At 31.9% G+C, this 14,770-nt stretch overlaps 2 protein-coding genes across 4 annotated transcripts; one reads left to right on the top strand and one right to left on the bottom strand.

Moving 5' to 3' along the window:
- Positions 1-4,243: 4,243 nt before the first annotated feature.
- Positions 4,244-8,301, bottom strand: LOC110657345 (UDP-galactose/UDP-glucose transporter 7). Its single transcript, XM_021814514.2, has 8 exons — positions 7,756-8,301; positions 7,448-7,647; positions 7,228-7,333; positions 6,886-7,131; positions 6,314-6,424; positions 6,064-6,222; positions 4,921-5,064; positions 4,244-4,705 (listed from the first exon to the last, which is right to left on the bottom strand). Exons 2-8 carry the CDS (start codon positions 7,486-7,488, stop codon positions 4,541-4,543), a joined length of 972 nt encoding a protein of 323 aa, XP_021670206.2. The 5' UTR covers positions 7,489-7,647; positions 7,756-8,301; the 3' UTR covers positions 4,244-4,540.
- A 192-nt stretch (positions 8,302-8,493) lies between these two features.
- Positions 8,494-14,188, top strand: LOC110657343 (B3 domain-containing protein REM17). Of its 3 annotated transcripts, none has more exons than XM_021814513.2 (11): positions 8,494-8,777; positions 8,880-9,201; positions 9,985-10,106; positions 10,193-10,430; positions 10,933-11,060; positions 11,136-11,175; positions 11,558-11,679; positions 11,757-11,991; positions 12,834-12,952; positions 13,031-13,265; positions 13,934-14,188. In XM_021814513.2, the coding sequence occupies exons 2-11, from the start codon at positions 9,069-9,071 to the stop codon at positions 14,029-14,031; spliced, it is 1,470 nt and encodes a 489-aa protein (XP_021670205.2). In that variant the 5' UTR covers positions 8,494-8,777; positions 8,880-9,068; the 3' UTR covers positions 14,032-14,188. The 3 variants fall into 3 exon arrangements, with proteins under 3 accessions (XP_021670205.2, XP_021670204.2, XP_058002134.1); XM_021814512.2 differs by having other exon boundaries at positions 8,494-8,797; XM_058146151.1 differs by lacking the exon at positions 13,934-14,188 and having other exon boundaries at positions 8,494-8,797; positions 13,054-13,202.
- The last annotated feature ends 582 nt before the right edge of the window (positions 14,189-14,770 follow it).

Below are 14,770 nucleotides of genomic sequence, written 5' to 3'. Positions count from 1 at the left end.
GAGGAATGGATAGAGCCCCTCTTGAAATACCATGATTACCCTTCCTCTATGCAATATAAACGCCACTCCTATAGAGATAGGAATGTCTTTCACTTGTATTGATGTCATCCCTTTACTGTTCAATCTCCTTTCTTTCTTAAGAAAAGCAAATGGGAATGATATTATAGGATGGTGCTAATGCCAATTAAAGTAGATACTTTACTATTCATTTTGGTTTCAATTTGATGGACTAATAATCCAATAAAATGCAAAACACTATCATTAATGAAAAGCAATCAAATAAATGTAAAGCATCTAAAGAAGTTTTTTCCCCAAATTCATCTTATTTTATTTATCGCATGAATGGTGAAGTTTGCTTTTATTTTGTATATGTAAATGTTTCTTCCTCAAGATAGAAGGGGAAAGACAGAAACTTACTGCTTATATGATAGACATATATTCCTTTATTTATGTTTTCTTGGGGAGGAAAATAAATCAACTTTACTTATAGAGAAAGTTATGGATTTATGCTCAATTTTTGACATTTCTGCATCTTTCTTCATTTCCTTTAACACTTATTCCATCACTTTTGGTGCTCATTAGCTAGCTAAAGCCGCCCAAATATACCAATCCTTTTGGGTGCCTTGTATGCCAGCACAAGAATACAATTCCTTATGTACTGTCGTTTCATAATTTCAGAATCTTGTTATAATTAGAGATACTATTATTTTTACGTAGTAAAAGAAAAAATATTTTTATCATGTCTAAGCTATTTAAATATGATCAAATCAATTTTTCATTAGAATATTTAATTTTAAGTGGTATTAAATTAAAATTTAAATATTTTTATAATAAAAATTAAATTTGAAAAATAATTGACGAATGATTAAGCAGTAAAAAGTGCCATTAATTGTGTTAATCATTTATTTATTTGATTAGAAATTACTAATTAAGTATTATAAGGACAGACTGATAATCAAGAATTTTATCTCTAAATTCAAACCTTATTTTTTGTATCCATTTTATAAAAAATAGTAATGTAATATAATTTTGATTTTCCCCTTTATTTATATTTTCAAATATATAATATTTATATTTATGTTGGGTTTGTGTTTAGGTGGGGTGATGTTGTCAATTATTTGTTGATCTGTGTTGCTTTCATTGCATGTGATTGTTAGATTGTTGAAGCGGGCTGTGGAATCATCTGAACATCAGCAGCCATGAGCTGGAGAAGTAAGGGTGCTCTGGCCTTTTTACACCTACTCGTGTCTCTCTCTACAATTCTCCTTGTTTGGCATTAAATTTGGACGTTCAAATTTTTTTCTTTTTTAAAATATTATTTTAAATATTGATAAAAAATAATTTTTTAAATAATTATTTTATCATTTTAAATTTTTTTATAATTAAAATGTATTAAATTTAATTTAAAATATTATTTAATACTTTATAATTAATATATTTAAAAAATTATTTTTTTAATAATAATTTTAACAATAATATCAAATAAACCCTTACACACTACACTAAACTCATTTATAATAAGTTTAATTGCTACATGGGTCTATTATAAACTTTATGCAATTATTATAAGCTATCTATATATAAAAATATATTTAATAATTATTAAATTAAATATTTTTATTTAAATTTTTATATTCATTATATATATTTTAATTAATTAAATATAAATATAAATATTTAATTTAATAATTATTCAACTCATGTTCATATAAAATCATTTTAAAATATTTTTCATATTTTTTAGTGTTTATAATATTCAAGAAATCAATTAAATGAAAATATTTTCATAATAAAAAAAATTAAATTATTTTTAAAAAAAATAATTTATTTTTTAAAATATAAAACATTTACATATGCATGACTAACTTAACATTATAACTAAATTAAATAATAAATAATATTTTCTATTTCATTTATAAGTAATTTTCATGCAACAAGCGAAATTTTATTATTTTAATTATATATTTTAATATAAATAGTTAATTTAAATTTATTAAATTATTTAATATAAAATTAAATTTATATTAAATGCACCCATTACAATGAAGTGGATAATGACTCCAAAATAATGTACAATTTAATTAATATACCAACAATCTCTCATGTTCTTTCCAACATTTGCCACAAAAATTAGCTACTTGTCTCTCCACTTAGAAATCCATAGCTAGCAACTAATTATTATAGATTTAGTGTTTCATTAATGACAAAATTCTAACTTTAATATAATAAATTACTTTTTGATTATGCATTTTATTTTAATATTTCATTTTTTTTTTCATAATCATTATAATATTATTCACCATAATAACTCATTACATAAAAAGCATATATATTTTTTAATTTTATTCTATCAATGTAATAATATATAAGCAAAATCTTTAAATTAATTTGGTAGTTGGATTTTTTTTTTTTATATAATGATATATGGGATTAATAAAATATACAGATATTGACAAAGACAAATGGGATTAATTATGTGGGGTTGGATTTTGGTTCATAATTGAGTGATTTGTTTAGGATTTAGAAATAGAAAATAATTTTGCTCATATATATTTAAAAATAAATAATAGTTTAGATTTTAAATATATTAAATTAACAATTTTCTTTAAAAAAAATATAAAATATAAATATAAAGAAAGAAAATAAATAAAACTAATTATTAGTGATTAATGATTATTTGTTTTTTTCTTTATTAAGATGTTAAAAACACAAGATAAATTTTAATTATGAAAAGCTAATTAGGCAACATTTAAAAGGGTTTCATTTAAATAATGAGCATTAAATTAATATTAATTATTTTTAAAATTATAAATTTAAATTTAAATCTTAATCAAAATCAAATCAACTATAGACAAACGTACATGAAATATTGAGTGTTTTTTTTTTAATTACAGAATTATTAATATTGAGTTATTATTGTAGCTTTCATACTTAGACACGAGTAAAAAAATGCATAAATAAAATAATTGAAAATTATATTAAATATAAAATTATTATATTATATCACTAATTAAAAATAATAAAGACATTATAAATATTTATTGACATCATTGAATTAGGTTTGTTTTGGGGTAAATGACCAAGGAAAAGGGCTATAGCCTTATGATTGGGTTATCAAATCCTAAATGTTGTCATGTAAATTGAGCATCATCTCCTACTAGAGTTCTGGAATCCCAGAGGACAGCCCCACGCACAGTCACAGCCACAGCCACAGCCACAGCTACGGGAAGCAATGCCCTACTTCGCCTGCCCACCACTAAAGCCTCATGCTAAGCTAACCAATTTTTGTCGGCGAGGATCTTATGATAGTCATGAGCTTAAGCCTGCACTAAACAACCCAATGCTGAGGTCTACTCAAGAAGTTTAATTCACTAGAAATTTGTGTACATGTCCCACAAAATTTAATATTTAATAAAAAAGCATGGATTTTAGAAATAAAAGGTAGCAACTATGCAAAGTTCCAAAATGGTTCAAGCATAATAATATACAGTAGGTCCACATGCAAGTTTCAAAACATGATTCATGAATAATCACGTCCATGGCCAGCTTTCCTTTTCAACATAACTACAAAGCCAACATTTAAGCAAAATAATTAAAGCAAAACCATATCTGTCCTTCAACTTGAACCGTTGATAGCCATTATGCCCCACACCTACTTTCCAATTTCCATTTCAGGTTTCTACATGCTTGGCTTGTTATCCAGTAATTACTATCAAATATATAAACCACAAAAATCCCCATTAATACCCAAGAGAATTTCTATCTGGTCCCTAACTGGTGTGGTCTTGCCAAACAAACAAAAGCCATGTCTATGTTATTGGATCATTTTCAAGTCCATGAGAACTGTGTGGGTTATGGATCGAGCAAATAAAATACATCGCTACCAGGAGGCATAAATAGCCTGAAAAACTCCTATAAGAATGGTACGTTTAAGTTTAATTGTCTTTTAATTTCTATGACAAGTTGGTTTATCTTGCTTCTTCTAGGACATAAATCTCAAACCTCAAGCCCTGAAAATAATTTCATCACAGGGTTTAAGAGTGACCACGAAATCGAAATTGACAATTCTGATTTACAATTTCGGAGACTGAAATAGAAACACAACGTTCCCCAAATATGATTTAGTTCCAATTTCGATTTCACTTAAAACTAGACCAAAACTAGGCTCTGAATTTAATCAGTTTGGTTTCAAACCATAGCCAGGTCTAACGAGGCTAAAGCTCATCGGTTCCAAGCTAAGAGCTAGAAGAATGATCAAACTTTCATACATTAAGTTACCACCATTCATTGTCTCCAAGTTCATGAAACTACAATTCAAATATGTTCTACTCATTCAAAATTTACTGAAAAAAACTATAGAGCCGTAGTTATATGAAGAAAAGAAAAGACAACAATTTGCTTATCGCTTCATTCAATTTCCCCCTCTTTTTGATTGCTACTATCATCATAGTAAATGATACAAAATAGCAGAATCAACTAGTTATAACAGAAAACAACATGAAGATGAGTTCATCACAGCTAGGAACCCCCCAACACGAATTCATTTACGATGAGCCTCGACATCTGAGGTTAATCTTGGTGGCTTGCTTTTCTTTTGCTGATATTTGGCATATGAATACCACAATCCACCAGCTGTGTTGATGACCAATCCAGTCACATTCAAAGCATGTACTTGTACACCACCCAGTAACACAAAACCAAGGGTCTGAACAGCAACGAATGAAACAAACTTCAATCTTTATGCATTAACAATTAATTTGATCAGAACTATACGGCACAGTTCCATTAAAATGTAGGGAAGATTTTTTCAAAAAATATGATGAGAAAAAATTTTAAAATTCCATTACAAATTGGTTTAGAAATTTTAGAATTGAAGTTCTTCTATGCAACAATAGAACCTTAAGGAAACTCCATACATACCGTGGACCCAACACCTTTGAGGACTCCCACTATGGTTGTTGTTAGAGCAGAATTGACTATAGTACACAAGAACATGGTGTAGTTGAGAACTATTCCCATCACCAATGAAAGAATAAGAATCAACAAAAATGATAAAGAATTGCTCTGCAATTTCGAACAGTTTGCCAGTTAGATATCAGTTCTATATATTACTAAATCCTAACAAGAAAGAAATGGCACTTTAAAATGCATTTACTGAGACTATCAAACCAAAAGCAGGCTATGCAAATACTCAAGAAGACAGGTGCCAAGTACCATACAAATAATACTTGAGACTTCAACCAGAGGACAAACATATAAAGACCTCAATTTCATGAACATACCAGAGAACAGCACCTTGAAGCTATGATAAAAAGCTAGAGTTTTTCCCCCTAATGAAAAAGCTAGTGATAAAACTGATACCATCACATTTCCATTTATTCTGTTAATTTTCTTCTGCATTTGATTTTATTTTTAAAGTTGAATATGTGTGCTAGATATAACAACCAAACCACAAAAGTGAAGCATCCCATCAACAGTAAAATTACCACAGCACATTTTCCACACTATTAGAAAATCTCCAAGTATTACACCATCCTCAGCAAGGAATAGCATTATCGCGTCAACCCACATCCCCAAAAATAAACAAAAACTAAATGATTCAAGTAACTACATCAGCACCAATCTGATTTGACCTGACAATTACGAAGTACCTTCTATATGGGATACAAGCTAATAAAAAAATCAACTATTAATCAGCACAATATAAATCTTAAATGATTCATGTTGGTTAACAAGGTCATATGGCTAATACTAGAATAAGATAGATGTTAAATTGGAAAATAAAGACTTTTCAAGCATCTGAAATTTCCTACTTCAACTTAAATAATGTCAAGTTCCTATCCAGATACTTTTGAATTGTACCTCATAGCAAAGGTTTAGAATATAAATAAAAAAAAAAATTCAGCTGGATTTTTATAGGCTGTTGCGTACGCTAGTGCACAAGAATCTTTTGAGAAGTCTAGCATTCAGTGCATGGACTTCATAATGTAAGCAGAGTTACCGTAACTTATAATGCAATAAAAAACAATTCAAATCTAAAGAATAAGGGTTTGAGATTCTAACCTTTGCAAATAGCAACGACAAAGAGTTTGGAAATTCTCCTGTAGCTATGATCAGAAACATCAAAAATGGGAGAGACAAAAAGCTGTTATAGAACATTATCTCATCTGAAGAAAGCCCATCCTCTGCACCAGACCTCTCAACAAGGACAAGGTACATCGTCTACATTTTCAAAGCAGCACTACTATTAATAAGCAAAAACAACGAATGGATACTACCCAAACCATGAACAATGAAGAGTTTATTGATCAACCTGGAAAAAAACAGAAGTAAGGGCCAAACTGTATCCAAATAGGTCAAAGGAAAAATCTCCAAATGCTGCTATAAGAACCCCAGCAGCAGTCAATAGTACAGAAAGTGCCACCTGAAATAGAACAGAGACATATCATAGTTTAAAGCAATACAACATATTTAAGATCAACATTGAAGAACATGCTTCTTCAAGGATTTAATGGAATGATTACAGGACCAAGCATGATACAATATCAAATTTGCACTTTACCAACAGAATTCTGTTCATTCAACCCTTTCACACTTTTATCGGTTATGTAGTTTTAGGGTCCAGGTAGTACTGATGTTATAGAGAACAAGAATAAGTGGCACGGGCCAAACTCAATGCGAATCGTCAAAAAGCAAATGAATGAAAAAATTGAATTATCGACCAATTTAATTAAAACAATACCCATTAAAATATTAAAATTCCGTTGAAATCAAATTCATAGCATAAAAACATATGATACAGCAACAGTAGAGCAGAGTTCTATTAGTATAAACAGACTACAAACAGTGTAATTATGAACTAATTCCAAAAAGTGTACCACAAACCTGCGCTGTAGGTTTTCCCTTTCCTGAAGAGAAGCCAGCAATAAGTACAGCCAGTGGTGTAAGCCTCTTAATTGCAATATACATAGGAATGTTAACTCCTTTCAAGCTTGCCAAAGCAAATGCCACATTAGCATTGTAAAATAGTGACACTGGAAGAAGCCTTTTTGCTGTTTGCATGTCTAATGCTCTGGCTTTTGTGTATCCCATTTGCCGGCCAAAGTGTATTAGCAAAGCAGTCGCCAATTGCTAAAACAACCAAACCACATAACCATTAACAATGTTATAGACGAAAAGTAAACACATTAGAATAAAACTACAGGCTCCAAATATAAAAATTAATACCTGCAGAGTGAGAAGAGTCATTGAGTGAGAATACTGCATGAGAATTGCCTTATTGATAAAGACCATAGCCATCGAAGCAATCCCATATGACAAGGCCGCAAACAAACTACGTTCCCATATTATCATCAAGTTACAACAGCTACAAATATAAAAGTCCAAACTTCCAAATTTTGAACAAAGAAAATTAAACAGCAACAAATCAATGAAAAACGAAAAGAACCTCCAAAAAGGACTAGTTTCTGTATCGCTGCGATTGTCCATGGCCAATAATAGATGTCAATTTCGATAAAAGAACTCTAACTCAACTCAACACTATCTGTCTCCCAATGGAACAATCTCACTCTTGCAGCCACTCGATCCAGTCACATAATCAAATTAAAGGAAATTCCAATTAATTTCAGAAAATACACACTAAAAACCCTGCAAAACCAATGAACCACCGGAAATGGGAATTGAAAACCGAACTCCAATAAAGAAACACGCCGAAATGGAATCAACCCATCATCAAAAACAATTCAGAAAAAGTACCTGAAACACTGATTGGCAATTTTTATTACATTGCAAAGTAAAAGATTTCCCCTTTTTCTTCTGAAAATAGGATTTCTTGGATCAAGCGATGGAGATACTAGATTTACAGGTGGTTTTGCGAGAGCTAGTGCGTGTACTGTGCGAAGAGCGTGGACTTTAGAGATGGGCGAAGAATATGATAATGAAAATCGATACAAAACAACAATAAAAAAAAAAAAAAAAAAGATAAGGAAAGTGTGGACAAATCGCTGGCACCAGCGTGGAAGTTGCATAAGCCATAGGTGCTTCGTTTTCTTGCTCAGCCTCAGCCCGCAGATTGAGACTTTCCGTGGGGCAATGAAACGCTCCTTTTTTAGGTTCAAAATTTGTTGTTAAACAGACAAAATGGGGCCTCCACCCCCATTAATCAAATGATTACTAGTGCTGCTATGAATGAACCCATCACCTTCCTGGGTTAAGTTCGAGATTTAATGGGTCTAATTACCCTGCATTGCTGGTAAATCGGGATTATACGCTTGGCGGTAAAACTTGAAACTGTTGGGCGTTGGGCTGAGACCGGCATCTTGTTGCAATGCTAGACAAGTTCATAAAAGGCCCAACTTGTGGGATTCCCGATTCGAAAGTTTTCAGATTCCAATAAGACTCACCCAACAAGGTTTTTTCTTTTTTCTTTTTTTTTTTTTTTAATGGGTTTTCGTACGTGGAATGGAGAGCGAGACAGCAACAGAGACGTGCAAAAGGCAAAGGTCACTGGCTCACTTCCGTCGTGTTTCCGTGCCAACGCCATTCGCCAGTAAAAAGTAAACTGGTCAAAAGTAATAACAGTACAACATTGCCAGGAAAACAACAAAGAAAACGTCGTTGGGCGTTGGTTTTGGAGTTAAATATGAAGCAAAGAAAGATCAAAATATGAGGCGCAAATCAAAGAATGATCACAACGCCGGCTAACTCCGTTTCTTCTTTTATGGCAACAGAAACAATGCTTCCCAGTAAACCACACTTCTTGCAGCCAGTTCTTCCAGGTTTTGATCATCATCCACTTGTAAGACTCTCTCTCTCTCTCTCTCTCTCTCTCCCCCCCTGTCATATACACACTAACTAAGATCGAAATCGATGTTTTGCAGTCAATTCCTGTTTCATTTTTCAAGTACTTGAAGGGACAAAATTGTGAGAGAGCTATATTGAGAGGGCGTGCTGGGAAGATTTGGCCTGTGAAGATCAACGGTAGGAGTTTTGAAGATGGTTGGAAAGAGTTTGTTCAAGACCATGACTTGCATGTTGGTGATTTCTTGGTGTTTAGACATGAAGGGGATATGGTTTTTGATGTCATGGTGTTTGAACCAAGTGCCTGTTTGAGAGAATATCCTTCCTTTCCTACAGAAGAATTTGATATAAAAGAGGAGAAAATAGAATTTCAGGAACAATTTGCTAAAAAATCCAGTCCTGGTAAGTTCATTGCTTACTTTTCTGTATTCCCTGTTAGTTTTAGACTAGGCTATAGCTTCCAACTCTGCACATTTTTCTTTTTCCCATTTCAAGATAAATTTCATAATTCATATGCCATTGCCATTGATAGGCACTGGTGGGATCTGGGGGGCTATTAGCCCGGAAAATTTTACAAGGATCTTCTTAGATCATATGGTTTTTCATTTTAATTCCACACATAAAAGTTGTTAGTTTATCCTCTAAGCACATGATCTCTCCAACTCTCTCATTCTCTGTACAGATTTTCCTATCCCTAAAAAGTAAACACACCCTCATTTTTTTCAGTTTGGTAACGTTAGGAGAATTCTTTAGTATTTTAAAGAATTGATTTGTGATATTGGAAGCTCTGTAGGTAATACTTTCTTGTCAAAATAGAGAAACACTAGCAAAGCCCAATTTTTTATAATAATTTGAAAATATAATGGTATTAGAGAATAATATCATAAATCATGTGACTTGATTTTTTTTTTTTTATTTCAATAGGTGCATATAGTTTCAGGAGGGTTATATGAATATTGAATAGGTTGAGAAGTTCATGTACAAATTAAGTCCTAAAAGAGTTAAAATTTAAAATCATTAGCAACATGACTTCACCTATTTATCTAATTCTTTGAATGAAATAAAGACCAACCGATTTATAGTAGATGGAATGCTTGTGGTGATAGATTCAACATGTTTTCTTCATTATTGACTATTATATTATAGAATGCTATGTCCTAATTGTGTTGTATTTCAATGATTCAGAGAAGTCCAACAGGAAGAAGCATGCCAGGACTACCTTAGAAGGAAAAGCTACTTCTTCTGTTCATGAAGAGCGTTACTTTGTGGTAAAACTGACATCTTACAGCGCTGGGCGAAGTAGATTGGTTGGTACTCAATACCTGTGTTATAGAAAATATGTATGGGTTAAATTGTTTTTTACATACCCTCTAAAATTTATACTTCCGAGCAGCATATTCCAATTAAATTTGCAAGGACGCACAATCTATGCAATAGACGTTGCAAGATGATTCTTATGAATCAAAAGGGAAGGTCTTGGCCAGCAATGTTATGGTGCAAGAAATCAGATGGTCAAATTTATATTGGACGCGGTTGGACTTCCTTCCGTGCTGCAAATAATCTTAAGGCAGGAGATTCTTTAATTTTTGAACACATTGAAAAGCAGAAGATACCTACATTGAAATTATGTGGTGAGTTGTCCTCGTCTTTGAAATTTGTATATTTTTTCTTTTTTTTTAATAACAGTTTTTCTCTTCTCTTTTTTGTATGATTACTGATGATTTATGTAGTTGTTTAACAAACACTAAAGTAGAGATTACAACTTAGAAATATCAATAGCTAGTTAGCAACAGCCTCATTTGTATCAGTGCCTGAAAGATCAATATGATATGGAAGTTTGGTCATGAAATTAGGAATAATAATAATAATAATAATAATAACAATAATGTTCTAGCTATCTACAAAGCAGAAGTTGGAGATATCACTGCTTATGTTTACTCTTGAAAAATAATGTTTGATGAAGATGTGGATACTGTCTTTGTTTGTTGATTATGCTTGATTTTTCGGAAAGTATAAACACTTCTCATTAACTCAGTTGACTTGCACAGTGACTTTGTCTTGGTGAAGATAATTCTTTTTCTTATTCTTAATGGTTGAACACTTCATGTTTTTCTGATCAATGATGCTGTGAAGGGCTGCAAACAAATACTGAGGCTAAAGAGGAGTTGATTTATCACGATGTGCAAGCTGGATCCTCATCAATCAAACATCACCATTTTAGTGTCACTAAGAAGTCATCTTACATTGAAAAATCTCAGAGGGTGAGTACTAACCCAAAACATAATATTTTCATTGATAATCATGAATTACTACTCACATGTGGAGTTCAATTGCAGAAAATTCCAGAAGAAGAACTAGCAAAAGAATGTGGTACCAGTAAGTTCATTGCTGTGTGTCATAGTATGCCTGTTCAAGTTAATTGCCAGTTTTGTATATGCTGAACGTAAGGCTTGTTGCTTCACTTAGTTGGCCATTAGTTTAGGCATGATTTGTATTTTCAACAATGTTTTCTCCAATTTTGAGATCAATTGCACACTTCAAATGTCAAGAAAAACAATATTCCTTAAAACTCTGGAGATGATAAAATATTAAAAAACATAGCCTAAAAAATGCTTCATGTTTTTGAATCAGAACAAATCAAATGCCATCTGATTCTTGGTAGATGGAATGCTTATCCTATGCTAATGGTGATAGACTCAACAATGTTTTCTTCTATGGTTAGTGAATGTTGTTTCTCAAATGTTATTCAATGATTCAGGGAAGCCCAAAAAGAAGAAGCAAGCTATGACTAACTTTGAAGTGAAAGCTAGTTCTTCTGCTCTTGAACATCCTTACTTTGTTGCAAAAGTGACATCTCGCAGTGCCTGTCGGTCAAGATTGGTTGGTATTTAGTACCTTTGCTTCCAAAAATATGCATGGCTTAAAAATTTATTCCCTTGTATTTTATTTTCAAACAGTATATTCCGGCAAAATTTGCAAGGCTGAACAATCTGAGCAATAGATGTTGTAAGATGATTCTTATGGATCTAAAGGGACGGTCTTGGCCAGCAAAGTTATGGAACAAAAAGCCAGATGGTCCAGCTTATATTCACGGTTGGCAGGCGTTCCGCGATGCAAATGACCTTCGTCCAGGAGATTCTTTCATTTTTGAGCTCATTGAAAAGGAGAAGAAGCCTGTATTGAAAATGTGTAGTAAGTTCTATTTAGCTTCTTTTTTTTTCCTGATGCAGGACAAAGTGATAAAGTCTCATCTTTTTTTGGTTTCTTGCTGTCCCTTTTTTTCGGGTAGAAGAACATGAATCTAATAAGGCAACAGAACTATGTTTGTCATACACGAGCCATGTTAATTAACATGATTTAGCTTTCTGATTTGTCGGAATTGCATAAATCCATGAAGTTTCACCTATAATTTACAGTAACTTCTTGATTTATTGTTTGGAAATCACTGAAGTAGGAAAAAAATTTGTCAAACATTACCTCATATACTTGGAAGATTACATCATTGCATTTGTAATAGTGATAGCAAAAAATTAACATGGAATGGAAGTTTGGGGCCGGGGCTGGGGAAGATGAAAACGGAATGGTACTAACTAAAAAAAGTTTTAGTTATCTGTAAGGGGAAGGTAGATGCATAAGCTCTTGACACATTATATAGGTGATGGATGCAACATTTAGACTTAAGAAGGGCTAATGACAGACTTAATATTTAAATATAAGTGTCTTTTATTGTGCTTTACACACAATTTTGGTCTTTTTAAAATTTCTTTTTTATTACTTAGAAAGAAATTTAAAAAAATATGGACAGCTAATTTTTAATTTAGTTGGCTAATAAAAAAATAATTTGAATATAGACTTGTTAAATTTTTTTATTTAATTGGGCCAATAAAAGAATCAACATTCAAATTTTTTGCTAGGAATTATTTTTTCATTCTAGGAGAATACACACTTCTCAGCAACACTTTGGACTTGCAAAGGAATTATCTTGTTCTTATTGATTAGAGACTTGATATTTTTCTAGCCAATGATGTTTGCAGGGTTGAAAGTAAATCCTAAGGCCAATAGATGTCAAGATGGAGAAGCTAGTTCTTCATCAGTCAGGCTTCCCCATTTTTATGTCACTATGAAGGCATCTCACATTCAAAACTCTCGCCTAGTGAGTACTACTAACCCCATGCATCTTTCTTTCACCAATAATCGCAAATTATTGCTCATATAAGGAGTTTGAATGCAGCAAATTCCAATACATTTTGCAAGGAGGAATGATCTAATTGGCAAATGTTCTGAGATGATCCTTACAAATGAAAGGGGAAGTTCATGGTTAGTATCGTTAGGGACAGATAACAATGGCAAAGTTTATATAGGATGTGGCTGGAACGAGTTTGCCAAAGCAAATGACCTAAGAGAGGGAAACATCTTCATGTTGGAACTTGTGAAGGGAGGGAAGAATCCTGCTATGAAATTTTATGGTAATTTCAATTCTTCATCCCTGCTTTATCTAAAATGCAAGACTGGCTTCACCTTTTTTTTACTTTTGGCTTAAATCTACAATAATAGTCTTGAGTTGAGAAGAAAAGCATTCTTAAATTTCTAGTTATCGGATATATTAGATGCATTAGCCAATATATTTTTAAGCCCATTCATTCCCAAGTTTAGGCAAATTGTCTCAAACCTCCAAATTCATATTGTCTAGTTTCTGTAGTAAGTCTTCCTCCAACTGGATTTTATTTCTAGCTCAATTATAAACTCGGAAAGTAAATTGGAGCAAAGCTAGAAAATTATATTGTTGTAACTCTGCAAGAAGTTACCATATTTTGCAATGATGCCCTATTATGCTATTACTTTGTTGCCATAGTGAGAATGAATTCATTTGATTGATCTAGAGAAGCAAGAACAACATGGTGTAGTGATTGTTAATTATTATGGAGAAGGTGCATCTAACCATCCCTTTCTAATCATATATGATCAGCAAACTGTAATATGTTGTGAGGGTAGAAAGAACTACTGTTAAATATCCTGCTTGAATTGCCATTTTTATTTGCAAGTTCTGAGGTTCTTGTTGCCGAGTTTTTCAGTTTTCATGGTCTTTTTATTTATGTTGCAGTAAATAACTATATCCTTATTGTTGGTTTGGAAGGTGTAAACCAGGGGACAACATGGAACCAAATGTCCTACAAGGACAGTGCTCAAAGGATAAAATTTGAGAATTGTGAAGATGTTAAGCCAATTATATAACGTCCAGGGTAGACTTTTTTTGTAGTTCTTCTCAGCACTCTTATTTACTGTGTATACTAATTCCAAGTACTGACTCCTGCGTGTATCTACATTTTTTCTTTAAGAAAAATGAAATAGTAGCAAGTCCAGAGACCTAAGTGAAGGTCTTGTAGTTTAATTTGGGAACAACCAATTGATAACCCTGGCTAATTACATCCAGAAACGCTGCTTCCCGAAAGAAACCGCATAAAAGGGCCCCTAACCCATGTTAATTTGGGTTTGGGTTTGTTTTCTTTATGGGCTTCTAAGGGTCTTGTACACATGAATGCAATATTATTTTCTTGTTAAAAAAAAAAAGAATGCAATTTATTCAAAATAAAAAAAAAATTCAGCCTATTAACTGAAAAAGGCCACCTTGGCAATTATATCAGACTAAAAAATTTAAATCCTTATTATGTTAAGAAAAGGTTGATGAATATCATAATATTGATTTGTCATAAACAAATTAATAAAGTTAAAAATTGAGACTGATAAAAATTAAATAAAATTTTAACAATTCTTAAAAATTTATTTATTTTTAACAAAGATTAAATTTTTGAATTAGATTATCATAACACGAAAAGGCTTGATTTTTTTTTTTTTGGTAATTACGCTATTTTTTTTTTTAGTATGACAAGAATTCAGTGATTTGCAAATCAACCAGTATTGAGAAAGTGAGGAACATACGTTGGATTTCAGATATTAATGCAGACAAGCACCT

The sequence above is a fragment of the Hevea brasiliensis genome, chromosome 4, assembly GCF_030052815.1.
Source record: "Hevea brasiliensis isolate MT/VB/25A 57/8 chromosome 4, ASM3005281v1, whole genome shotgun sequence".
Classification (NCBI taxonomy): Eukaryota; Viridiplantae; Streptophyta; class Magnoliopsida; order Malpighiales; family Euphorbiaceae; genus Hevea; species Hevea brasiliensis.
This window is presented reverse-complemented; position numbering and strand designations above follow the sequence as displayed.